We start from the raw sequence: 25,120 nt of genomic DNA, 5'->3' as shown, positions 1-25,120 counted from the left end.
CCTGAGGAACAGCAAGAAAGCCAGTTTGGTTGTCTATAGAGTGGAAGAAAGGTATGTACACACACATATACATATACTTATGTGTGTGTCTGTGTGTGTGTGTGAGCATACACATATACATATCTGTTGGGCCTAGAGTCAAGAAGACCTTTCCTGAGTTAAAATCCAGCCTCAGACACTTATAGCTTTGTGACCCTGGACAAGTCACTTAACCCTGTTTGCCTCAGTTTCCTCATCTGTAGAATGAGCTGGAGAAGGAAATGACAAACCACTCCAGTATCTCTGCCAAGAAAACCCTAAATGGGGTCACAAAGAGGCAGACACGACTCAAAACAACTCAACAACCATTTATTTGAGGAGTTTCTACTTGATTCAGAAGGCAGTAGGGAAACCATAGAGTCCAAGCAGGCAGTGACCTCAGCAGACTGGTGCTTTTGGAAAATCACTTTGCCAGCTCTTGGGAGGACAGTTTGGCTGGGGAAGACTTGAGTCAGGGAGAACAATCAATTTATTAATCCTCACGTGCTAAGAACACAAAAGGGAAAGTGAAGCAGTCCCTGCCCTCAGGAAGCTTCCATTCCAATAGGGCTCACAACACTTGCACACGTGTAATACTTATGACACAGGCATTAAGGTATGCAAAGTGACTAACAGGAGGTACTCTGGAAAGGGGTTGCACCTGCATCTGGTGGGGTGGGGGAGGGGCACAGAAGGTGGCACTCGCGCTGAGTCTTGAAGGAAATCAGGAATTCCAAGAGGCGAAAACGAGAAGGGAGTAATCAGGCCTCCAGAGCCGCAAAAGTTGCGCCTACAAAAGAGCCAGCTGCCCTCCGGAAATCCGTTCAGCGGCTCTTCCGGCCGGCCGGAAGTCCATGGGGACCTTCTAGCCCGCCCCCGTACTCTATGGCCTTGGAGGACCGCGAAGGCGGAAAGTCCCATGGAGCTCGTCCTGACCCGGTGAAGGGCAGAGGTGTCCCTTCCACTGGTCCCGGCTCCTGTTTCCGTCTCTGCAGAACGCCTGGCCACGGTAGCCCCCGGCGGGCACCGGCATGGCGGGAGTCCTAGCGTCAGCCTTTCCTCATAGAAGCCCCGTCCACCCCCACAACGGGCTCCCCTTGGGGCAGACCCTGACCGTGACCGTGACCCCTGACCCGCGGTGGCCTCCGATGGGGGGCAAGCTGGCGCTGCTGGGCTTGCTGTACCTGGTGCAGGGCCTGCCCACGGGCTGCAGGCGGGGCTGCTGCCCCTGCTGCTGCGCTCGCACGGGCTGTCGCTGACCCGCGTGGGGCTGACCCGCGCCCTGCACGCGCCCTGGCTGCTCAAGGTGGCCTGGGCCCGCTGGTGGACCGGTGCGGCTCCCGCGGGCCTGGCTGGCCCTGAGCACCGCGACTGGGGTTGCTGTGCTCGCTGCTGGCGGCGCTGCCCCCGGGTCGGGGCTGCCCGCCGGGGCCGTGGCGCTGCTGCTGCTGTTGAACGCAGGGCCGCGGTGCAGGACGTGGCGCTAGACGGGCTGGCCGTTCGGCTGCTGGCCCCTGCCGAGCTGGGCCCGGGCAACAGCGTGCAGGTGGTGGCCTACAAGCTGGGGCCGCCCTGGCCGGCGGGGGGCTCCTGGCCGTCACCCCCGACCTCACGTGGGGGCCCCTCTTTGTGGGGCTGGCGGCGGCCTATGGGCTGGCCGCCCTGGCCTGGGGGGCCCCTGCCCTGCAGCTCCCACCCCCGCGGGCCCAGGAGAGCCACGGCCACCCCCAGCTTGGGTGGCGAGCCCTCCTGGCCGTGCCGGGGACCCCGTGGACCGCCGGATTTGTCCTTCTCTACAAGTTAGGTGAGTGTCAGGCTCTCGGTCCTGGCCTGGGCAACTCCTGTGGGCCTCAGTTTCCCATTCATAAAAGGGGCAGTTTGGTTGGGGAAAAGCCTCGTTCAGCCCCTCATTTGCTATGTGACCAGGCAGTTCCCTTCCTGTCTGTGAACCTTGGTTTCCCTCTGCAATGGGGCTATGACTGAGTGGTCTTTAAAAGCTTTTCCAGGCCTGACTGGACTACCAGTTTTGAGATCCCCCTTCTCCAGAGAGCGGCGTGATGTGATGAAGAGCACTGGATTTGGTATCAGGGGCCCAGAGTTTGGACCCTGGCCCTGCCACTAAGCAGCTGTGGGCCCCTGGACCACTCACTTCCCTGGGCCTCCTTTTGTAAGATCAGGGGATTGACTTCTGGTCTTTTGCAATCCCAACTCCTGTGAGATCCTGTAGCAGTGAGGGAAAGGTTCCTGGAGGAGGGTGGAGGCCTGAGAGCCCTTGCTCAGCTGTGCCATCATGTCCTACATCTGTCTCACGCGCAGGTGAACAGGGTGCCATCAGCCTGTTCCCTCTCTTTCTGCTGGACCAGGGTGTGTCAGCTGCAGAAGTGGGGCTGTGGAATGGGATGGTGGCTGTGGGCTTCTCCATCGCTGGTTCTTCCCTGGGTGGTGTTCTTCTTGCCAGGCACAGGTGAGAAAAGCAGGATAGAGGTGAGGGATGAAGGGGAGGTTGGGTCAAGGCCGACCTCACTGAGCCCCTCCTCTACCTCTGCCTAGGCAGCCCCTGCCTCTCCTGAAGCCCCTCCTGCAGCTTCGCATTGGGGCCCTGGCCTTGCAGATAGCTCTGCTCTCCTGCTTGCCTAGCTCCAGCCTGGGGGGCCTCTTGAAAGGTAAGGAAGAACACAGGGATTGAATACAGGTAGAGATGCTGTAGAAAGGGACTGGGCTATGGATGGTGGGAATCATTCAGGGCAGACTTTGGGGAGACACTGAAGGATGGAAGGGGACTGTTAGCTGGCACTGACCCTTCATCCTCCTCAGGAGCTGCTTTGGTGAGCCTTGTCCCCAGCACTTTCTGAGTGGCACTGTGACCATCACCTTTGCTCTTATGATGCACTGCAGCCAGCGAGCACATGGCTCCATCCAGGTACTGGGTGTGTGTGGGAGGTGATATTCTTGGGTCCCCTGGACTGACCTGGCTTTTTAAGGTACAGGCTCCTTTAAATGGAGATGAGGCTGCTCCTTGCCAAAGATGACAAAGGCCTCAAATAAAGGCACCACTACTCCCCCCAAATGGCAGAAGAACTCATATATTCTGAGAGCCTTGCAGTGCCCAAGGGAGCCCTGCTGCTGTGGGAAGGGGAGGTGCCTGTTAGGAATGGTGGTAGGGGAGATAGTGGTGCATTGTGGGCCTTGGGGTCCCTTTAGGCTCTGTCCTCTGCTCTCCCCAGTCCACTCACTACAGCTTTCTGGCCACACTGGAGCTGCTGGGGAAGTTGCTGCTGACCACAGGGGCTGGAGCCCTGGCAGATGGGCTGGGTCTGGGGCTGTGCTTCACACTCTTCCTTGCCCTCTCCCTGGCAGCCTGCTCTATCTGGACTTAGCTCCCAGTAACCTGGGTTGAACAAGGAAAGGAAATGAAGGGAACACTCCCTCATCCCCTGCTTCTCACACCCCAAACTGGGGCTGGGCCCTGGGACCTATTTTCAGCATCAATAAAAAAAATCCATGGGCTTTTTATTTCTGGCTTCGACGATTGTCCTTTCTCCTCTTAGACAGTGAATGGTAGTTGGGGCATGTTTCCAGTCCAGTACCACATGCCTCTTTCCTGGCAGATGGGCCAACAGTTTTCCTCGATGAGGATGGCAGCAACTGTCTGATGGGAGTGATGGGATGAGGCCCTTTCAGGCTTGCTTCCAGGCAAGAATCTCTCTTGTGGCTAGGCAGAGGAGGCTGGGGAAGCTCACATGCAGGTATTTCCTCCAGAATCGCCGGTCCTGCCCATACACCTCTGCTGGGTAACAGGGGCTTCCTGTGGGCATGAGATGGGGCACAGTGGCATAAGACCCGGGACCAAGGAGCTTATCACCACCCTGTCACATTGGGAATGGAAATGGTCCCATCCAGGCTGATGTCCCCTGTGGACCCAGAGAAAGTGAGAATTCCTCTCAGGGGAGCTGGTGCTAAGAACAGCCCCTGGGACATTGGGTTGGGTCCTAGAGAAGGGGAATGACAAGAAGGCAAACAGGCATTATGAGTGCAGGAGGCCCAGCTCTCACCAATGCCATGAAAGATCCTGGCAACAGCTCTGCCTGAGAACTTTTCCTCCTGCCGGATGGATAGCAAATGGCGAATGTCAGAGCATATGGAACTCTCCCAGTCCTGGAGCTAAGTGCACAGGAGGGTAAATAGAGAGGAGTTAGGCCAGGCTGACCTTCACATCCCCTCCCACCAGACAGCCAGAAGACTTAGGGCTCTAGGCAAGTGTGCCAGACCAAATAATGGATAGAATCTTTTCTTTTTCTTTTTTGGTTAGGCAGTGGGGTAAGTGACTTGCCCAGGGTGACAAGCTAGTGACTGTTATGTGTCTGAGGCCAGATTTGAACTCAGGTCCTCCTGACTCCAGGGCTCACTGCACCACCTAGCTGCCACTAATGGATAGAATCTTAAAGAGCAATTTCCAGCTTAATTATGTTGTTGTTTAGTCATTTCAGCCACGGCAAATAGGGTTAAGTGACTTGCCCAAGTTCTCACAGCTAGGAAGTATCTGAGGCCAAATTTGAACTGGGAGATGAATCTTTCTGACTTCAGGCCTGGCACTCTATCCACTGTATCACCTACCTGCCCGCTTACTGCCCCTTCCCCCTTCCCAATTTACTGATTCTCAGTAGGCCTTCTCTGATCAGACTGGTCTCATGGTCACCTCCCACTTACAAATCAGGCTTATTCCTGCTTCTGCACCTTCTAAGATTCTTGCCTTTCTTCCATAAAGACCCTCTGACCACCTTTATTCCAGTAATACACACATTTCAAACTGAGTAAGTGGGTAAATCATGTGTTTCCCACTGGCCTGGGGCCTCCCTGAGAAGGCCCATCATTTTCTGTCTCCCACAGTGCAGCCAAGTTTACGTTCTTTTCCAAGGGAGTGGCCATAGAATTTGGAGATTGGTAATACTCACTCTGGCCTGACCAAAGTCATGGTCCTGCTCACTGTCTTCCCTGAATGGACCCTCAAAAAGTGCTGCTGTCCCCTCCTCAAAGTAACGGCTGAGCAGGATCTTCAGTTGTTCACTCCTTCCTTCATCTGCACACTCCATGCAGGGCCCACAGTTGGGGAACGCTACCCTAAGAAGCAGGGCAGGACACATGCTAAATAAAACAGTCACAGGGCTTCTAAGTGATGGGCACAGATGTTCCACCTGCCAGTATGTGGTTCTAACCCTACCCAGTTGAAGCCCAGCTACTGTATAGTGCATTGAAGAGGTAGGACTCTGACACTCTTTCCAGCCTCCAGGGAGGAGAGAAGGCTTTCAGAAGAGGTGGAGGGCCAACACTGCCTTCAGTCCCTGGCGCCTAATTTCTCCTCACCTTTGGAAGGCTTGGAAAGTGGCCCGTAACTGGGCCAGAGCCTCCCTTTCTCGGGCTTGGATACGTTGGTGCAAAAAGTCACAGATTTCATCCTGCTCAGTGGCTGTCAGGTCCCCTGAGGATTGCATGTGGAATGACAGGTCCTTAAACTCCACCAGGACCCCTGTACGACGAGGAGCTCCTACATCAAGGGAAGGCACAGGGCTTACTCAGGTCACCTGGGAATGGTCTGCTCTTAATCCTAACTGCCCAAAGGTCCTGTCCCAGACATAGCCTATTCCTCCTGTTCCCATTCCCCCCAAGAGGCCCCTATCACAAAGTCTTTTTCCATGTGGAATGTAACTATCTAGAGAAAAGGGAGCTTCACCCCAACAAAGGTTGAACAGAGAAGAGGACAAGCTACAGGAGGGGAGGCAGGGTACATATAGGGGAAGAGCTCACATATATCCCTTACCCTTTCCAGGAGCCGCCTCCCATTGCAGCTGGTTTAGTGTCTGCCGCACAAGGGCTGCTTTGCAGCCCATGGAGTCAGCCAGCTCCACCACGTTGAAGTCTAGGGAGCTCCTGCCTTTGGCAGCTGCCTGCTGTTGAGCAAGGCCCACAGCCACTGGGGGGCACCTGCCATGGGGCAAGAGGGAGAAGGGGGCTTGCCTTGGTCTTTGGCCCCTAAAATAACCATTCTTTTCTTTTTCTTTTTTTGGGGGGGCTAGGCAATGGGGTTAAGTGACTTATCCAGGGTCCCACAGCTAGTAAGTGTTACGTATTTGAGGCCAAATTTGAACTCAGGTCCTCCTGACTCCAGGGCTGGTGCTCTATCCACTTTGCCACCCAGCTGCCCCTAAAATAACCATTACCACCAAAAAAAAAAAAAAGACACCTGCCCTGGTCCTCTAGGTGATGCCAGACATGCCACCTACCTTTATTCAATGGCATCCTCCCACCCAAAGCCAACAGTATGAGGCTGAATCTCAAGCCAGAGGCAGCTGTAATTCAGAGCCATCCAGCTCTTGTAGGATATTGGCCACATGATCTCCTTACCTCTTGGCCAAGGCCTGGAGCTGCGGGGGCCCACCGTAGCATTTCAAATGGCAAGTGGCAAAGGTCGGGGCCAGCAGCTTCAGCCAATTTCTAGGGTGCAGCTCCAGATAGCAGAGCAGCGTCTCAATGGCTGGCAAAGTGCAAAAAGGGAGCAGCTGTGAGAGGAATGAGACCTCGAGCCCAGGTCTTGCCCTTTCCCATAGGCTACTGACAGATAAGGGCTGCTTCCGGTTCTTCTGTCTCTGACTAGGGGCCGGTTTCATAGGCAGGAAGGAGGAGGCAGCAGAGAAAGGTTGATCAATGTGGATGCTACTTGCATCACTGGAGTCAAATCCCCTACCTCTCTGGGCCAATTTCCTCAATTCTTTTATTCTCATGTGCAAAATGAGGGGTTAGATTTCCTGTCTCCTCTCTTAGATCTCCCTCCAGATCATGCCTACTAACTGTGGGTACCCTCAAGACTCCTCTTATACTTATTTTCCTTGGTGATCTCATCAGCCCCCACAGATTCAATTATCTCTACGCAGATGACTCTCTGATCTACATATCTGGCCATCTTCAGTGCCATCAGATGCCTCATGCATACCTTAAACTCCACATGGCCAAAACAACCCCTTTATCTTTCCTCCCAAACACCTCCCTCTTCCTACTGTTCCTATCTTAGTGGCACTATCCAGGGCACCAGCATCTTCCCAGTCACCCTGCCTTACAACCTGGGTTCCTCCTCCACTGTTCCCTCTTGCTTTCCCTATGCAACCTGTTGCCAGATCCTGTCAGTTCCACCCTTATAACATCTCTCGTTCCTGCTCTGACACGCCACCACCCAGATGCAAGGCCTCATCGCCTCACGTCTGGACTCTTGCTGGCTGGCCTCCCTGCCTCAAGTCTCTCATCTTCCTCCATTCTGCCGTCGGGCTGCCACAAGTCTGACCTTGTCACCTTCCCTATTCGGCAGAATCCAGTGGCTCCTCTTACTTCTGGGATCAAATATAAAATCTTCTGTCTTCATAACCTGGCCTTACCCCCCCCATGCAGTGGGGTGATGCAGTGACACTGGCCTCCTCGCAGCTCTTCACACATGACACTTCACCTTCTCCACGTCCACTTTCTTTTTTTTTTTTTTTGGTTAGGCAGTGGGGTTAAGTGACTTGCCCAGGGTCACACAGCTAGTCAGTGTTGTGTCTGAGGCCAGATTTGAACTCGGATCCTCCTGAATCCAGGGCCAGTGCTCTATCCGCTGCGCCACCTAGCTGCCCTCCATGTCCACGTTCACTGCCTATCCCCCACGCCTGGAATTCTCTCCCTTTCCCTCCCTGGCTTCCTTCACAGCCCAGATTAAATCTCACTTTCTATGAGAAATCTTCCATGATTCCCCTTAATAGTAGTGCCTTCTTTCTGTTGATTATCTCTAATTTATCCAAAATATATCTTGTTGGCACAGTTGTTTGTATACTGGCTCCCCCATTAGTCTGTTGAGTTTCCTGACAGTGGAGATATATGTATTTTTGCCTTTGGTTGTGTCCCCAGTGCTTAGCACAGGGCCTGACACACACAGTAAGTACTTAATTGATGCTTGTTGACTTGACTGGATGGCCTTTTAAAGTCTTTTCCAGGTCTACATTCTATAATCCTCTGAAATGAGTGATGTAATAGGGAGAAGAAGACTGTTCTCCGAGGACAGGATGCTGGGGCATTTGAGTCCTGTTTCTGACAGTAACCATGGGCTAGTCACTTCACTTTCCCAAGCTTCCATATTCTCATCTATAACACTTGTATTACTTTTAATAGGGTTGAAAGAACCACAGAAATAGGAGATCATTATTCATAATAACTAAGGGAAACCAGGCTTGTCTATCCAGGAGACAAAATTTCAGGGTCTTACCCTCTTCACGCATGTCCAGAGCCTCCACCATTTGCTGAACAGAGAGGGCACGCTCATGGCCTGGGCAGGCTCTCTGCACATTGGCAGGAACCTCACTTTCTTCCTGGGGACCAGCATTCTGCATTCCCTCTCGTCCTGAGTTGGGCACTTCCTGCATCTCTTGCCTGTAGTGAGTAGAGCTCTTTTCCGGGGCCTCCAGCATCTCCCCACTGCTCACCTCAGCATCTACAGGAAGACACCTCCCCACCCCAACAAAGTCAGGAGGCCTCCCCAAGTGAAGATCCTTACCCATAGGATTGCAGGACACCAAGGGACTGAAGAAGCACCTGTGTTGACCCCCTGGTCCCCATCCCACAGGGATCCCTCTTGCTCCCAAAGGCTCAGCTTGGAAAGAGGTGGGACGTGGACTGCTGTACTGATCGTCTTCCCGTCCTCAAACCCACCAGCACTTGCAGCTTTTGGAGAAGCTTTGAACAGATGCATGGGGCAAACACCCTGTGCACCAGTTTCTTGAGGGTCAGGTAGTCTACAGTGTCAGCATAGATGTGCCTGCGCAGTTCTCGAAGGTCTTCTCCCTGTAGTGAGGAGGAAAGTGGGTCAGGCAACCTTCTTCCCAGATGTTCTTACTGAAGAGGAGCCAAGGAATGCCCAACATCGTGAATCCTAAAGTAGTGCAAGTGGGTCATGGGGCAGGGCCCAGGTACAGGGACTTCAGAGGTGGGGCTCATCACCACCATGCCTCCCAAGGCCTACGTGGAACTGAGGGGAAGTACTGAAGGACATAAACAAAGCCAGGCACTGGGGACTGACCTGGGGCTGCAGGAAGAGGTGGCAGTGGGCAGGCAGCCCATCCCGCCCAGCCCGCCCAATCTCCTGCACGTAGCTCTCAATGCTTCCAGGGAGCCCATGGTGCAGCACAGCTCGTACATCTGGCCGGTCCAGCCCCATCCCAAATGCCACTGTGGCTACCACCACCCGCAGCCGGCCCTGCATGAATGCCCGCTGTATCCTCCGACGCTCCGACGCTGACAGGCCTGCGTGATATGCCTCTGCCACAGCCTCTGGCAGCCGCCCTGCAAAAAGGAACAGGGACACTGGGAGGCTGGTTTATTAATAACAAATCACATGCACAAAGAATTGCGATGATAGTGATCACAGTATTTACACAGCACTTTAGTACAGAGAGCATTATTTCCATTTGACACAGGAGGACACATGCTTGGAGAGAATCCTGGAATCTCAGAATTTGGAGACCATCTAGTAGAGACTCCTCTTTTAACAAAGGTGGTGACAGAGAAGTGAGGGGGCTCCTCTACAGTCACACAGCTGGTAGTTTTCAGAGCTGGAATTCAGACTCTGATCTTCTGGTTCCAGGCTCAAGGCTCCTTACAAGGTGCTGAAACTCAGACTCGGGTGCTTTGGTGCCTTTTTCCGCTACATTACAGTGCCTAGAGGCCAGACCAGGGAAGGAGGATTCCTAGGGGAGCAGAAGCAGGATCAGAATCCCTGCTTTGTGGCAAAGGCAACTTTGGGAACAGAGCTCCCCTTCCCCAACAGGCGTGTGTTTGGGCTTTGGCCTAAAGCTCTGGCTCTGACCTAGGGAAGAATGCTTTGGGGGTCCAGGGGTCAGACCAGGACATGGGAAGCTAGGGCCTTGGGACTCTCCTCACCTTGGCTGAGCCTGTATACTTGGCTTCTTCTCTTGGGGGAAGGGCGAAGACTAGGACTAGAACCAACCAAGTGACTGATAAATCTTATCAGGAAAGATCATCCGTGTCCCCTGTATGACTCTAAACATTGGGCTATAAGCCAGAGTGTGGTCATCTATGTTGACCTGAGAATTTAGCCAGTTCTCAGGAAAAGATGGGCTCTGGGAACCTGGCCAGTTCATCAGAACATACCAAGTTAATTAATATTCTAAGATGTTTTGCTTGCTCCAGGAACTCGGCCAGTCCCTGGAGCAAGTAAAAACATCTACTAGAATCATGGACACCTCTTTGTTACAGGCCCTATTTAAACCGTAATTGGGAAAGCCATCTTTGGACTCTCACCCATGGAGAGGAGCTCTGCCTGGGACTTTCCCAACTGGGACCCTGAAACTTGTACCCTGGGAATCCCCAGCGTGGACTTCAGGTGTTGGTAATTCCCCAAATTGGTGATGTTTTCTTATATTATTGCTATTGTTTGTATTCTTAGCCTAACTATAGTTGTATTGTTAATTGTATGTTGCTGTAAATCCAGCTTTCCTATACCTGTTATTATGATTTTAATTAAAGCTACCTTTACTTCTCTCTCAACCAGTATGTCTTACTGTAGGAGCAAATCTGAACCATTTCTCTTCCTTAATCACACACCAAGGCTGGTGGGAATAGAGTATTTTCCCCATTCTTAACCTTATTAGGCAAGTTATCTCACTTCTCTGGGCTTTGGTTAACTGATGTGTCAAATGAGGGGGTTAGACCGGATGATGCAGGGGAGAGCCACAGGGCCTGTTGGGAAGACCTGAGTTTGAATCCTGCTTCAGACACTAACTGGCTGTGTGACATTGGGCAAGTCACTTAAGCTTTCTGCCTCAGTTTCCTAGACTATAAAGTAGGGATAAAAACAACACCCACCTCCCAGGATTGTTGTAAGGACCAAATGAGATTAAAGTGCTTTGCAAGCTTTGTGGTACCATCATCATCAGTGCTTCAGTTTAGCTCTCAATGCTATCATCTGGTGCTGAGGCAATACCAAACTCAGGACCCATTTCCCTCAAGGCCTTACCTCTGGATCCTGAGGAATCCTCAGGACTTTCTAGGTTCTGAGACTCCTGGAGACAAGTCCGGATCAGTGCAGCTACACGTGCTGTCTCTTCTCTGCGGTTGCAGTATACAATGATGGAGCCTAGAGCTCTAAACCGTTCTCCCTGTAGCAGGGTCACAAGGGCCTATGTAAAGAAAGGACCTTTCTCTTAGGGCTGAACGGAATCAGACTTGGGTGTAACCTGGGGAAGCACATTTAATGTTTTTCATTTCTCTAGAAATATTATGAAATTATACTTCTCCAGCCTAAAATCCTTTCTAGACTTTTTCTTCTTGAGCCAACGTGTAGAACAAAAGTTGTGGAGTTTTTTGGGTTTTTTTTAGAACTGGATTAAGGATGAGAGCTAATCTTGACTCTAAGATCATTGCTTTTTCCCACCCCTGAGGGGATGAGGGTTTGGACCCAACCAGGGAATTGCCCTCTGCCACTGAAAGTCAGGCTGATCCTCTCAAACTCCTATTCAATTTAGATTTTCAATTTATCTTTGGGAAGGGCCCCATTGATTCTTTGAGGGGAGTGGTTCAAGAGGAATGAGATAGGGACTTGATTTCTTAGCTCTTCTTAAATTCTTACCCACATTCTGTTTTAACATATTTTTCCCTTGTTCAATATTCCTGTAAATATTACCTAAAATCATCTTGGGGCAGAGGGTCATGTTGGCAGTCATATTTCTCTCTCCAAACTAGAAATGGCTTGGATGTGGAGTTAAGCATAATTAAATACATTCATTTCTGACAGACTTGAGCCTTAGAATGCAAAATGCAGTCTCAGTAGTAATATATCTGGCTCTAGGTCCACAGTTCCAACTATCTGCTTGACATCTCCTACGGTCCCTCCAACTCAGCAGTTCTCAAATAGAATTTACCAACTTCCCTCAAAACCCAAGCTGGCTTCTATCATTGGTACCACCATCCTCCACGTCACCTAGGCTTGCAACCTTGGAATAGATTCTAAGAGGCAGAGGAGTGAGGATGGAGTGCATTCTAGATATGGGAGTAGCCTGTCTTGTCTTAAGGGCTTACTAAGTGTGATTGTAGGCAAGCTACAACCTCTCAGAGTCCCAGTCTCCTCTGGAAAATGAGAATGATACCTGCACCACACACCTCACAGGGCTGTTGTGAGGACAGCACCATAGACATCTGACTTAAGATTATGCAGAAGGAATATTTGTCTGGCAGAGTGTGAAGGATGGATGGGAAGAGGAAGCTACAGCCAGAATCCAGGCGAGTGAGTGGTTCTAAGGTGAGTGGTCCAGTTTGGCTGAAGCACAGAGTACTGGTGGTAAGTAGTAGGAAATAAGTTTACAAAGTCTTTTGGAGGATATAGACATTAGCCAGAGATGAGGAAATTGGCTTTAGGAAGTCAAATAGGGGAGGGAGAGTAGCATAGACATATGTTTTGCTAGTAGAAGACAGAGCCAACTGGCAGATGCTTCCTCTGTCCCTAAAGGAGCTCTTGTCTTTTCTGAACTGGAGGTTCTGAAGGCTGAGACCACAGCTGCACCAATGGAAGAGGGTGAGGGAACACCCTAAAACAGTTAGGATCCCGAGATTAGCAGGGTACTGGCCAACAGATAGGAAGGAAATACACCAGCTGTAGAAGAGGTCATGGTAACTCTTGAGGAGTAAGAAGCAATGGCGGCTGGGTACAGCATCAGGTATCCTGTGTTCTCTTAAGCAGAACAGCTCATATTCACAGGATGCTTTGGAGTCTGCAAAACACTTGCCTCCCCACCACCCAGTTTGGTAGCTAGTGTAAGTACTGTTACCTCAGCTTTATAGACAAGAAAGCCAGAGTTTGGAAGAATGAAGTTGTAGTCACAGAACAGAGCCCCAAACCTAGGCTTCCTCACTTCAATAAAAAAACGTTACAAAGATTCTACAGAGAATGATACCAGAAATTCTTACACTCAGGAGGCTTCTCCCTTAACTCTTTCTTAGAAAGACTGGCACAAACTAAGTAAAGCTAGGATGGGAGGCTCTGATTGTAAACTGAAGGAAATTCAATCCCATAAGCCAAAGAGAATATGCCAAATGGGGTCATAAGGCTGCTACTGTTGGTGGAGGCTGAAAAAGTGGAGGAGCCATCAGGTAGGGATGGGTGACCCGCATGGATAGTGAGCCACTGGTGGGGAGGGAGTATGGGGGCATCTAAAGGTGGGAAAGTGCTCCTGGGTGATGGAGGCCAGACTTAGGAAGAACACATGCACCCAAGATCCTGGAAGAGAGAAAGAGAGAGTACAGATCATTCCCTGGATATTTCCCAATCTAAGAATGAAAGGAATTTTCAGCCGGTTAACCAATAATCATTGTCCAAATAAAGTGGGCCCCTTTCCCAAAGCTGTGGTTAACATGAAGCCCCAAGGAGTACACTTTGGTCAAATTTTTGGACCTTAAGACCTCCTTCTTAGAAGAGCCTTTCTATCCTAAGATGAAGAAAGTATTCATGGTAAGTCCCACTCATTCTTGCAGCCTAATTTTATTAAGTTCATCCTGTGTGTAGGACACTTTGGTAAGTAAGTCCTGGGAATACAAAGGCAGATACAATACAGACCTTGTTCAAGAAGATTACAATCTAATAGGAGGAAGGACTAGCACACAAATCATGATGCAAGGAACAAAGTGCCATTAAGAATTTAATGAGGAACCTGGGAATCTCACTACCACGGAAATAAAAAACAGAACGGTCTCATGTACTGAAAAGAATAACGGCACTTTCTATGGTAGCCAAGGCCTGAAAACAAGAACACTTAATGACAAGGAACAGCTGAACATCTGGATGTACGAAGGTAATGAGGGAGACACTTAGAAAATTAGAACTTTTCCCAGGGTATAGAGAAAGCACTGGGGACTTTCAGGGAAGGCTCAGCAAAAGTTAATATTTATTATGCTATTATCCCTGCTGAAATTTTACTTTCCTCCCTTGCCCATCTCAACCATTAACCCAATACTCTCTTCATCGGCTTTTTGGAACTCTTCCACCATTTGGCCTAGTATGTTTTTTAAGGTGTTATTTTCTTTAGCATTTTTTAGGTCTCCTTTACCAAGCTGCTGACTCATTTTTCATGATTTTCTTGCATCACTCTCATATCTCTTCCCAATTTTTCCTTTACCTGTCTTATTTGACTTTCAAAATCCTTTTTGAGCTCTTCCATGACCTGAGACCAATTCCTATTTTTCTTGGAGGCTCTGGATATAGGAGCTTTGACTTTGTTGAGTTCTGAGTATGTGTTTTGATCTTCCTTGTCACCAAAGTAAGTTTCTGTAGTCAGAGTTTTTTTCTGTTGTTTGCTCATTTTCCCAGCCTATTACTTAACTTGGAATTCTTTGTTAAAGTAGGGCTCTGTCTTCTACGGTGGAGGGCACACTGTTTCAAGCTTCAGGGGTTTTTGTGTAACTCATTTTCAGAGATCTTCTACGATCTGTAAGTTTTCAGTTCTTCCAAGGTGGTATGATCTAAGGAGAGGTGTTTGTTCTTCTCCTGGCCTGTGCTCTGATCTGTGAGCAGCCACAAGCACTCTTTTCTGCCCTGGGACTGAGAAGAGGGTACTGGAGGGTCACCCATTCCAAGGCAGTGGGACCCTCTGCTATGCTAGTGCTCCCCCTCACCCCGAGACTGCCACCCAGGACTGGGAGCTGGATCCGTGTATGGGCAAAGCAACAGAGTCCTGCCTCAGGGCTAGCAAAGAGACCCCTGTAATCTCTTTCTGAGCAGTTGTTTGACCCCTTTACTGTCTGTGGCCTGAGAGCCCCTAAAGTACCTACTGCCACTGCCACTTCAATCACTCCCAAGGACTGCTCCTGGTGGGGCCGGGGCTGTGCTGGTGCGGCCTGTACTGGACTGAGCTCCTCTCTCAACCTGGTAGAACAGACCTTTCCTGCTGACCTTCCAAGTTGTCTTGGGTTGGAAATCTGTTTCATTCCATCTTTTTGTGGGTTCTGCTGCTCTAGAATTTGTTTAGAGTTCATTTTTAAAGGTATTTGGAGGGGATTGAGGGAGAGCTCAGGCAAGTCCCTGCATTAACTCCGCCATCTTGGCTCCATCTCTCCTCTCACTCTTCTCCTTATCCCTTTGCAATATGACTTCCAACCTCATCACTGGAATGAAACTGCTCTCTCCAAAGCCACCAGGCATCTCTTAATTGCCAAAGCAGAGGATTTGGTCCCAGTTTTCATACTTCTATATCTTTATTTATTTGATATTGTTAACAGCCATCTCCTCCTGGATATCCTCTTTGGGTGCCACTGTTCTCCTGTTTCTCATCTAACCTGTCTGACCATTCTATCCTCATCTCCTCTGCTGGCTCATCATCTATATCACACCCCAAGCTCTGTCCTGGATTATCTACTCCTCTCTCTCTAGATTCTCTCTTCACTATCTCATCTCAACCAGAACTCTCATGGGTTTAACTCCCATCCCTACACAGATGACTTCCAGTACTCTCTCCAGAGTCCCAGGCCTGCATCAATAACTGCCTGTTAGACATTTCGTACTGGCCATCCTATAGGCATCTTAAACTTAACATGTTCAAAATAAACTCATTTTCTTTCCCCCTAAAACCAATCCTCTTGCAAACTTCTCTTAAGGGCTCCACCAAGCTCCCATCATCCCAGCCTTGTAACTTTGGTTCTCAGATCTTACTATTTCTATCTCCACACCATCTCTTGCATCCAACCATTTCTCTTATTCACATAGCCACCACCTTAGTTCAGGCCCTCATCCCTTTTCCACCACTGCAATGGTCTCCTAATTGATCTCTTTGCCTCCAGCCTCTTCCCACTCCAATCCATCCTCCACAGCTGCCAAAGAGATTTTTACTTAAACACAGACCTAACCATGTTAATCTCCTAATTCAATAAACTCATTGCCTTCAGCATGAAATAGAAATTCCTCTGCTTTTCATTTAAAGTCCTTTACAACCTGGCCCCAACCCATTTTTTGAGCTTCACACATTCACACTTCTACATTCTGAGATCTAGTCAAATTGTTTTTCTCTCTTCACACATGACATCCCATCTCCCATCTCCCTTCTCCATGCCTTTGTGCTAGCCATCCCACACTCCCAGAATGCCACTCCTTCCCATCTCTATTTCAGAGAATGTCTCAGTTCCTTCAGACTTGACTCAAGTAGCAGTCAACATGAAGCCTTGGATATGTATATGTTGCCTCCTCAGAATATAAGCTCCCTGAGAGAAGACAATGCTTAATTTTTTGATCCTTATATACCAGCATCTAGCACATTTTTGTCCCTGTTACCTGTAGTGTTTATCATGGTGCATGGCACATTGTAAGTGCTTAATAAGTGCTGGTTAGTTGACCAATTAGTGGATCATCCCCAACCAGGAAGAGCATCCATCAAGGAACATGACCTAGGACCTGCCTGGAGGAGGGGCTTCCTCACTCAAGCAGAACACTCCATCCCCCACTTAATCCACCCCAGTCAGTACACAGTGTTACACTTCAGGGAGGTTGGTAGGCTACCCAAGATTTGGAAGCATTTGCCAGAAGTGGAGAAACTGGATGGAGCCTGTGAAAAGCTGAAGACGGAAGAGTGGTTTCAAAAGGATGCCTGCCAAGTTGTTTCTCCTGTCCAGAAACAAGCAGGGGAAGCCAGGAATATGCCTTGAACAGTGCTTCCTTGTGAATGACAGAGATGCCTGTGGATGAGTGGATTGTAGCTCATGGCCAATCTGTTCTTTGGACAAATATAAGAATGCAGTAGCTGTGAGTGCTTGGATTTCTAATTCTTGTGATCACTGTTTTGGGAGCTGGATTTGAAAAATTCCTGACCGTGGGCAAGGCAGAGAAATGTCATTTGCTGGAAAAATGGCCAGTCTTAAAAGTTTCATTTGCCAGTACCAGAAGCAATAGGGATAAGATTCTAGAGGTATTTTGATCACAAAACTGATCATGCCTAATCAATAACCAGAGAAGCTCTTTCTCAGTGAAGGCAGGGAGCTGAGCTCCACAGATTAGGTTTAGTAAGAACAAAGGATCATTATGGAGAGCTAGTGTGCTGCATGGTTAAAAAAAAAAAAAGGTTCTGGAGTCAAGATACTAGTCATGTGACATTGGGGAGGTTAGTTCCTCTCTGAGCGTCTATATCCCTTTTTTTCTATATCATTTTTGAAATGGGGATGGTTCCACTGCTAAGCATACACCCCAAGGAGGTCCCACATATATCAAAAAATTCACAGCAGCCTTTTTTGTGGTAGCAAAGAGTTGGAAATAAAGTAGGTGGCCACTGGGGAATGAATGGCTAAACAAACAAAATGTATGTTATTGCTGTGTCCTAAGAAATGAATATGAACAATTTAGGGAAGCAAGGAGGACTTAGGTGAACTGGTGCAAAGTGAAATAAGAAAAAAAGAAAAAGAAAAAAAGTGAAATAAGAAATAAGCAGACAATATGCACAATGATGACAGTGGTGCAAATAGAAAGAAAAATAGACAGAAAAAGACAGAACACTGTGGAATTAGAACAATCAGCCTTGGCCCTGGAAGACAATTGAGAAAAATGCATTTCCCTCCTGTAATTGCACAAGTGGGGGGACTATGGGTCCAGAACATTGCACACAGGGCTGATGTACTGGCTAGTTTTGCTGAACTGTGTTTTCTCTTTCTTTTAAAATCTCTGATACAAGGGGTGACTTGCTGTGTAGGGAAGGAGGAGAAATATGTTTTGAAACAAATGTGATATAAAAACAAAAGACATCAATAAAAATAAGACAAAAATAAAAGAACAAAAATTTTTTTATTTTAAAAACATAGGATAAGATGGTGATAACACTACTTGACTGGCGGGCTTGCTGTGAGGAAAGAGCTCTTTAAACTGTAAAGCATTGCAGGAATGATAGTTATTGTGTGGGGTTGAGCAACTCCCTTGGTTTTTAGAGGAGAAATAAATGAAGAGATAACCCATCATTCACAGATGTTAGGAATTTTATGTTGGCACAAGTGCAGAGAGTGTTAGAGCTGGAAGGGGCCTCCCACAACCAGCTTTTGGGATGTTGTCAAGATGAGTTAGAACTAAAAGCAACTTTTTGTGGTAGCAAAGAACTGGAAATGGAGGGGATGCCCATCAATTGGAGAATGGCAGAACAGGCTGTGGTATATGAATGTAATGGAATACTACTGTGCTATAAGAAACAATGAGGAAGCAGAATTCAGAAAAACCTGGAAAGACTTATATGAACTGATTAAGTGAAGTGAGCAGAACCAGGAGAACACTGCACACAGTAACAGCAACACTGAATGGTGATCAACTATGATAGACTTAGCTCTTGTCAGCAATGCAATGATCCAAGACAATTCCATAAGACTTATGATGGAAAATGCTAACCACATTCAGAGAAAGAACAATGGAGTCTGAATACAGATCGAAGCATATTATTTTCTCTCTCTTTTTTCTTTCTCATGGTTTTTCCTTTTTGTTGTGACTCTTCTTTCACAACATGATTGATGTGGAAATATGTTTAACGTGATTGTACATGTATAACCTATATCAGATTACTTGCTGTCGGGATGGGGAGAAGGGAGGGAGGGAGAAAAACTTGGAACTTAAAATCTTATAAAAATGAATGTTGAAAACTGCCTTTACATGTAACTGGAAAAAATAAAATACTATTAAGTGTAAAAAAAAAAAAGTAATAGCAAACTCTAGTCAGGCCCTGGGATTTCTGTTCCAGCTCCTTTCCCACTGGAACAACAGGTTTCCTCACAGCCTGGATTAGGGAACCAACTCTAGCCAGGCTAACCCTGTCTTTTGCCTTCACGAGAGGTAGGGTAGGATCCTACCTGGTCCTTGTCTCTATCCAGGGAGACTGAGAGGTGTAGATTCGGGGGGATGGTGGCCAAGTGTGTCCCAAAGATGGCTTCCTCTGGGATTCCCAGGTGCTGGCCCACATCCTTGGCAGTGGTGCGGGTGGCAGTGGCTGTGAGGCCCAGGAAACAATGCACACCCAAACGCTCTCGCAACACCTGACAAAGGAAAGTTGGCCAAGATCCGGAGGTAAGCTGAATAATTCTAACCCTATCTTCAAAGAGCCCAACCATGGGTTGTAGGGTCATGTCTCTGTATTAGCTTCTCAGGGGGAAACCTCGATTTTTCCTTGTAATTCCACACCCCCTCCCTTCTAGTTGTCTCTTTCACCCTCCACCCACTACTGCACAGGGCCTCACCTTACAAAGCCGGAGATAGCAGGGCCGGAAATTGTGGGACCACTGGGAGAGGCAGTGAGCCTCATCAATGCAGGCAAAGGCCACGGGGGGCAGCTGGCTGCAGGTGGGAGGCAGCTGAAGCCTCCGGCCCCAGCCCCAACCACTGCCTCCGGGGACAACAGCAGCACCTGCACTTTGCCAGTCATCACCTGCAAGGGGCCCCATCCTGGTCAGTCAATCAGACAGACAGACAGACAGACATTTACTGCATGCTTTTTCTCCCACAGTACTCCCCCAATAAGGCCAGCCTTCCCAGGTAGGACTTTAGAGCCTGAGTGGGGCAGAGGCTGCACAGTCTGCAGGGTTTAGGGACCTGGATGCGAGCTGTGGAGCCAACAACTCCCAGGGCTTCCATCTTTGGCCAGGTTTGGTCTGGGGCCACCTGGGAAGGTAGGCAGCAGCCTGCGAAGAGCCTCAGGCAAGGTCTCCTTGGGGTGGAAGGCTGAAACACCTTCTTTTTCCACCTCCCAGATTACTGACCTTCTCCATGGCTGTCTCCCTTTGCTTCCTGGTCATGTTGGAGTGCACACAGACAGCTTTCAGCCCCCTGGGGAGTCCTGATACCTGTTGGTTTCACAAGCTCTCACTGGCATAGAGTCCAGTGAGGAGCCTGCTTCACTCCTACCCTAGGGAAACCCAGAGAAGCAGGGGCAGAGCCAAAAGTTCCTGGTCTTGTACAGTTCAGTGCTTTGCTCAGAACTCCTGGCCAAGACTTAGGCCACGGATGCTAACATAAGATGCCCAAAGACTCCGGATGGTGAAACACTTCAGTGACTTGATGCTTCCCAGCCTTGTTCTGGGCCATGATGGGGAAGGAAAGGAAATAAAGGCACATTCCCTGCCCAAGAAGCTTGCTATCTGGTGAGGCAGACAGGAGGGTATGTGCATACACATGCTTACACACAGAGAAATGTGTGGACGTGAGTGATGAAAAAATGACAAGTGGAGGCCCTCCGCACTAGGGGTACACAGATAGAGAAGCAGGAGTCAGGAGAGGCTTCTTGTAAAGGATGGGCCTTGAGCTAGCTTTTAAAGCCAGTGAGGGACATAGACTGGCCAGATCCGGGGAACCGTGGGAATAGCACCAACTCCTTGAGATGTGCTCCCCAGAAGGGAGGACCTATGGTTGAATCCTCTGTGACATCCACAGTTAATGGACAGCATGTAAAAGAAGAGCTGCACAAGAGGTTGTCAGACAGAGGAGAACCCCGGCACGGCGTCTAGGGACAAAGGAGGAAGATTCCAAGAAGTAGGTGGTTTGTCGGCCAAGTGGAGAGACTGCTAGTCTCTTTGGAGACTACCTTTGTTCAGTGGCAGCTCTGCAGGGTGCCTGCAGCCAGAGCTTCCAGGAGTAAGAGCTTTGGGGGCCACAAGAATCAGGACTGGGCAGGGAGCAGAGAGAAGTACCAGGAGTTAAAGAACAAAGAAGCTTCTTGGGCCCTGAAGCCCTCTGGGCGACCCCTTAAGGACACAAATACAAGCGTGAGTGTGTGTGTGTGTGTGTGTGTGTGTGTGTGTGTGTCTGTAGTGTCTGGCTCTGGGGTCCTCCCACCCCAGGGATGAACAATTTAGTGCTTGTGGCTCACCTGATCATCCATGAGCGACACGAGGGGCGACACAACCAGTGTAATGCAGCAGCTGTGTTGGGCATAGAGGAAGGCTGGGAGCTGATAGCACAGGGACTTCCCCATGCCAGTGGGCAGCACTACCAGGGTGGACAGGCCTGGGAGACACCACAAGAACCCATCTCCTGAGAGAAAGGGAAGCAGCAGACCCAGGCACCTCTCCCACTGAGCAGCCACACCCAATTATCTCTAATGCCCCACCACAAATAAGTCACGGCTGAGACCATGTCTTGTTTTTAGGGTCCCTCGGTGCCAGCTTGGGGCATGGCCCTTTTCAGATTCATAAACTGGACAAGCCAGCTAGGCCTAGGGAGCTTCCTTGAGGGTTCACGGCTGCCTCATCCCAATTCATCCCTCAGGCCTCTGTGTTTGTGGAGAAAGCAGCAGAATGAGGGATCAGGGATAGGACCCAGTCCCAATGCCCTCCTTGGTCAGTAAAACTGAAGGATATGTTTCTAGAGGGATAGGAGCCTGTGGGCCTGTCTCAGCTCTGGAGCTCTCTGGTTCCAAGGAAGGGGTTGCCTGGTGCCACGGAGACTGTCCTGTTGAGAAGTGCTCACCAGAGAGAATCCGCATGATGGCAGCCTCTTGGCCAGGGCGGAAGGCGCGGTGACCAAACTGGGTCAGAGTCTTGAACACCTCTGATGGGGTCTCTGCAAGAAATGCAATATCAGCAGAGCTCAGAGATTTAAACCTGGCAAAGCACCCTTGCCCTCTAGGGGAAGAAGAGATTTACACAACCCCCACTATGTGCCAGGCACTGTGCTAAGTGCTTTACAAATATTATCTCATTTGATCCTCACGACAGTCCTGTGAGATACCTGCTGCTGTTATCCCCTTTTTATAGTAGAGAAAACTAAGGCAAATGAGGTTAAGTGACTTGGCCAGGGTGACACAATTAGAAAGTGTCTGAGGCTGGATTTGAACTCATGTCTTCTGGACTCTAGGCCTAGCCCTCTATCCACCATGCCACCTAGCTGCCTCTGCATACAAGAAGGCAAAACCAGGTCAGGTCCATGCATGGCCTTCAGAGTAGTTCAGTCAACAAACATTTATTAAGTCCTTACTATAGGGGAGGCCCTGCGCCAGGTGTTGAGAATATAAAGAGAGAAGAAAAAGAGTTCCTGCCCTCAGAAGCTTACATTCTAGAAAGGTCGACAATGCACACACACAGATAAACAAAAAGAGCACTGAACAGACACCTAGTACCCTTTGAGGGGAAAGCACTAGCTGCTGGGTCCCAGGAAGGGCTTCTGGCAGAAGGGGCCACTTGAGTTGAGCCTCTTATAGGAAATAGATTCAAAGACACAAGGGGAGGGTGAAAGTGTTCCTGGTGTGGGGGCAGTACACAGGCATGGAGACATGAGATGGAATGTTGTGGGGGAGGGGGGGAGAACAAGGCCAGCGTGGCTGGACAAGAGGGCAATGGAGGGCAATCATGTGTAAGAAGGCTGGAAAGGTAGGCTGGGACTAGTTTGTGAGAAGCTTTTAAATCCAGACAATTTTCTATTTGATCTAGTGGTAATTAAGCCTAGAGTCACAGAGCTACAAAGTGTCTACATTTGAATGTAGAGCACGCAATCCATGGCACCACCTAGTGGCCTCTTGTAAGTGTACAATGCTAGCCAGAGGCCCTAGATGGAATGCAGCCCGCTATCCCAGGCTTGTGGCCCCACGGCCCCTGCAGATGCACAGAAAACATCACATCTGTTCTACTCTGTGTCCCAGGAGCTCTACACATCTCACCTGCCACTTGCCCGGAGGGCCCCAAGCCATACAGTGGCTCCACAGCAGGGGGAAGAATGGGAGGTTCGTACACTGGCCACCTTGGAGGTACCAGCTGTTCAGGCTGAGACTGCTTGCTCCACTCATCACTCCCTGGGATAAAGGAAAGGACGAGAAAGACCCCTTCAAACACCGAAAAAGCCATCTTTGGGCTGCAAGCTGACACCAAAAGCCACGGTTATCCTTTTAAGGAAAGAGCACAGACACAGAGCAGACCCTGCCTACAATCCCCAGAGCCCAGTATATCCCATGGAGGGAGGGATCATTAAGAGAGGACACCCTCTCCCACTCCCCCCCTTAGGCTGAGAGCCCTCATAGCTTGGAATGTCCCCTTAGAGAAAGGCCAGGTCAAAGGGCAGGGAATGAGCACAGAAGTTCCCACCTCTGGCCAATGGATCCCCACAACCCTGGATCCCTCACAGAGTAGGGAGGAAGGAGGCACAGGCCTCTCTGCTCACCATGTGAATGTTGCTTTTGAAGCCTCTTCCGTTCTGTCTCCACCCCCACCCCTGCCCTGCCCGCCCAGCTCCAGGTACCACAAACAGCTCACCAGGGACCTTGCAGGAGGTAGTACTGACTCTCTGTGCCACCTCCTCCAGTGTGGGAAGGGGAAGCTCTTCCTCATTCTCCTCCTGCTTTTCAGCGGCCTTACTGTCCCCCTCCTTGGGAGGCTGGTGAGAGGTGAGAGCTGGGGGGGAAGGAACTATCTGCAGCATTTCCCTCACCTTCCCTCAGGCTCCCTCCCACCCCCACCCTCATCCTCTAACACTATAACCTCCAAACTTTTTTGATTGTGCACCCCTATCAATAAGAAATATTTTGAGCAGAAACCCTCAATATGCTTATATTTACAAATGAGACACATGTATATTGTACAATTTACTCTGTTCTGCCCAAAACAGAAATGGGGGCAGAAGGGCACGGGGCCTTTACTCACGGTCACTGTCCCCAAAGGCAAAGCCTGCCCTCTTGAGGCACCTGCCACAGCCACGAGGTGAGGTGGGAGAGAAGGTGGGCAGGCAGGATGGCATGAGGGCAGAAATGATCCTAGTGTGCCCATGCAGCTGCTATTATGAGGGCCTGGACGAGCAGGTAGGTTGTAACTGCCCAGGCAGGTATGGGAAGGATTTAGAAGATGTGCGTGTGTGTGTGTGTGTGTGTGTGTGTGTGTGTGTGTGTGTGTACGTGTGTGCACATATAACAGGTGAAGGACAGGTGTGACTGTATGAGAAACGCTGACTGCGGCAGCGAGGGCAAGATTCAGTTCATCTTCCCACCTTCTCATTAATCATACACCGTGGGGTCAGGCCACTGATACCATTTTGAAGACAACTGATCTTATGACTCCAAACCAAGGCCTGTGCCTCCTCCTGAAAATTTCCCCAGGTAGGAAGAGGTCAGGATAGGCCACAGGGGCAGGGGTTCCTATCACGGAGGCACTGCCAGAGGAAGAGGGAGGTGGTCTACTTTCTGCCTTCTCTTTGGTACAAGGTCTGCATACCAAGACTAGTGTATAGTCGTGCTAATCCTTAGTCTTTCATGTTCCCTGAATGAACTAGACTGTAAAGCCCCTAAGGGAAGGAATCATGTCTGACGCTTGTTGTCCTTGTCCCTTTTACCCCAGTAACTAACACAATAAGAAGGCAACATGGCAACCAAAGTAAAATGGACCCGGAAATAGGAGGCCTGGGTTTAAGTCCTGTGTTCCTCATTTACTAGCTGTGCAAGCCATCTCTCTGAACCTCAGGTCGCTTTATTTGTAAAACGGAAAAATAATCCTGGCACTATCTGCCTCACAGGCTAATGTTAAGAAAAGCAGAGTCTCAATGTGAAAATATGTTTAATATAAATGCGTAAGTAGAGCCTCTATCAGACTGCACGCTGTCTTGGGGAGGGGGGAGGAAAGGGAAGGGGAGAAAATTTAAAACTCAAAATCTTATGAAAGTGAATGTTGAAAACTAAAAATAAATACATTAAAAAAAGAAAAGAAAAGAAAAGAAAAGCAGACTCTACCCACAGAAATGGGAATTATTACCATTATAGAACAGGCATTCGACAAGCACTTGTTAAGTGGACCTTAAATTATACGGTCCTGCCCCTGCCCAGCCTCAGCGGGGCCAGAACATGGGCTTCCTTCACAAAGGGCTTCTGCCCTTGGACTTCCCCAAAGGGGTGGGTAATACAGCTATTCTAGAATAGAATTTAACCAGGCCTGGCAGAGGTACCCCCTGTTAGCATGTGAGGCCTTACCTCTTCCAGGGCACTGTGAAGCCCAGTGCCCAGCACCCCCACACCTGAAGCAGGAGTCTTTCCCCCGATCTCTGGGCCAGCCGCCCCCAAACTGCTCGCCTTTCATCTGCCACTTCTTCTTCCACATCTGTCAGCGA

General features: G+C 49.5%; 1 protein-coding gene and 1 pseudogene across 2 annotated transcripts in view; one reads left to right on the top strand and one right to left on the bottom strand.

Annotated features, from left to right (window-relative positions):
* The first annotated feature begins 728 nt into the window (after window positions 1–728).
* On the top strand, window positions 729–3,510 carry LOC110214327 (major facilitator superfamily domain-containing protein 3-like; annotated as a pseudogene). Its single transcript, XR_013486362.1, has 5 exons — window positions 729–1,822; window positions 2,335–2,482; window positions 2,569–2,681; window positions 2,833–2,938; window positions 3,243–3,510. The product of XR_013486362.1 is annotated as a major facilitator superfamily domain-containing protein 3-like (transcript).
* Window positions 3,511–3,520: 10 nt separating this feature from the next.
* RECQL4 (RecQ like helicase 4) overlaps window positions 3,521–25,120 on the bottom strand; it is a 38,611-nt gene continuing 17,011 nt past the window's right edge. The window contains 19 exon segments of the mRNA XM_020995168.2: window positions 3,521–3,823; window positions 4,071–4,179; window positions 4,971–5,136; window positions 5,380–5,560; window positions 5,834–5,997; window positions 6,418–6,547; window positions 8,300–8,524; window positions 8,739–8,874; window positions 9,110–9,372; window positions 11,066–11,228; window positions 18,901–19,083; window positions 19,285–19,379; window positions 19,382–19,472; window positions 19,804–19,887; window positions 20,910–21,046; window positions 21,509–21,601; window positions 22,695–22,826; window positions 23,284–23,421; window positions 24,984–25,110. Of these exon segments, the coding sequence (XP_020850827.1) occupies window positions 3,696–3,823; window positions 4,071–4,179; window positions 4,971–5,136; window positions 5,380–5,560; window positions 5,834–5,997; window positions 6,418–6,547; window positions 8,300–8,524; window positions 8,739–8,874; window positions 9,110–9,372; window positions 11,066–11,228; window positions 18,901–19,083; window positions 19,285–19,379; window positions 19,382–19,472; window positions 19,804–19,887; window positions 20,910–21,046; window positions 21,509–21,601; window positions 22,695–22,826; window positions 23,284–23,421; window positions 24,984–25,110 (2,745 nt within the window). The 3' untranslated portion in view covers window positions 3,521–3,695.

The sequence above is a fragment of the Phascolarctos cinereus genome, unplaced genomic scaffold (genome assembly GCF_003287225.1).
Source record: "Phascolarctos cinereus isolate Bilbo 61053 unplaced genomic scaffold, phaCin_HiC Scaffold_4;HRSCAF=312, whole genome shotgun sequence".
Lineage (NCBI taxonomy): Eukaryota > Metazoa > Chordata > Mammalia > Diprotodontia > Phascolarctidae > Phascolarctos > Phascolarctos cinereus.
Note: the sequence above shows the minus strand (reverse complement) of the source record. Positions and strands in the feature narration are given on the sequence as shown.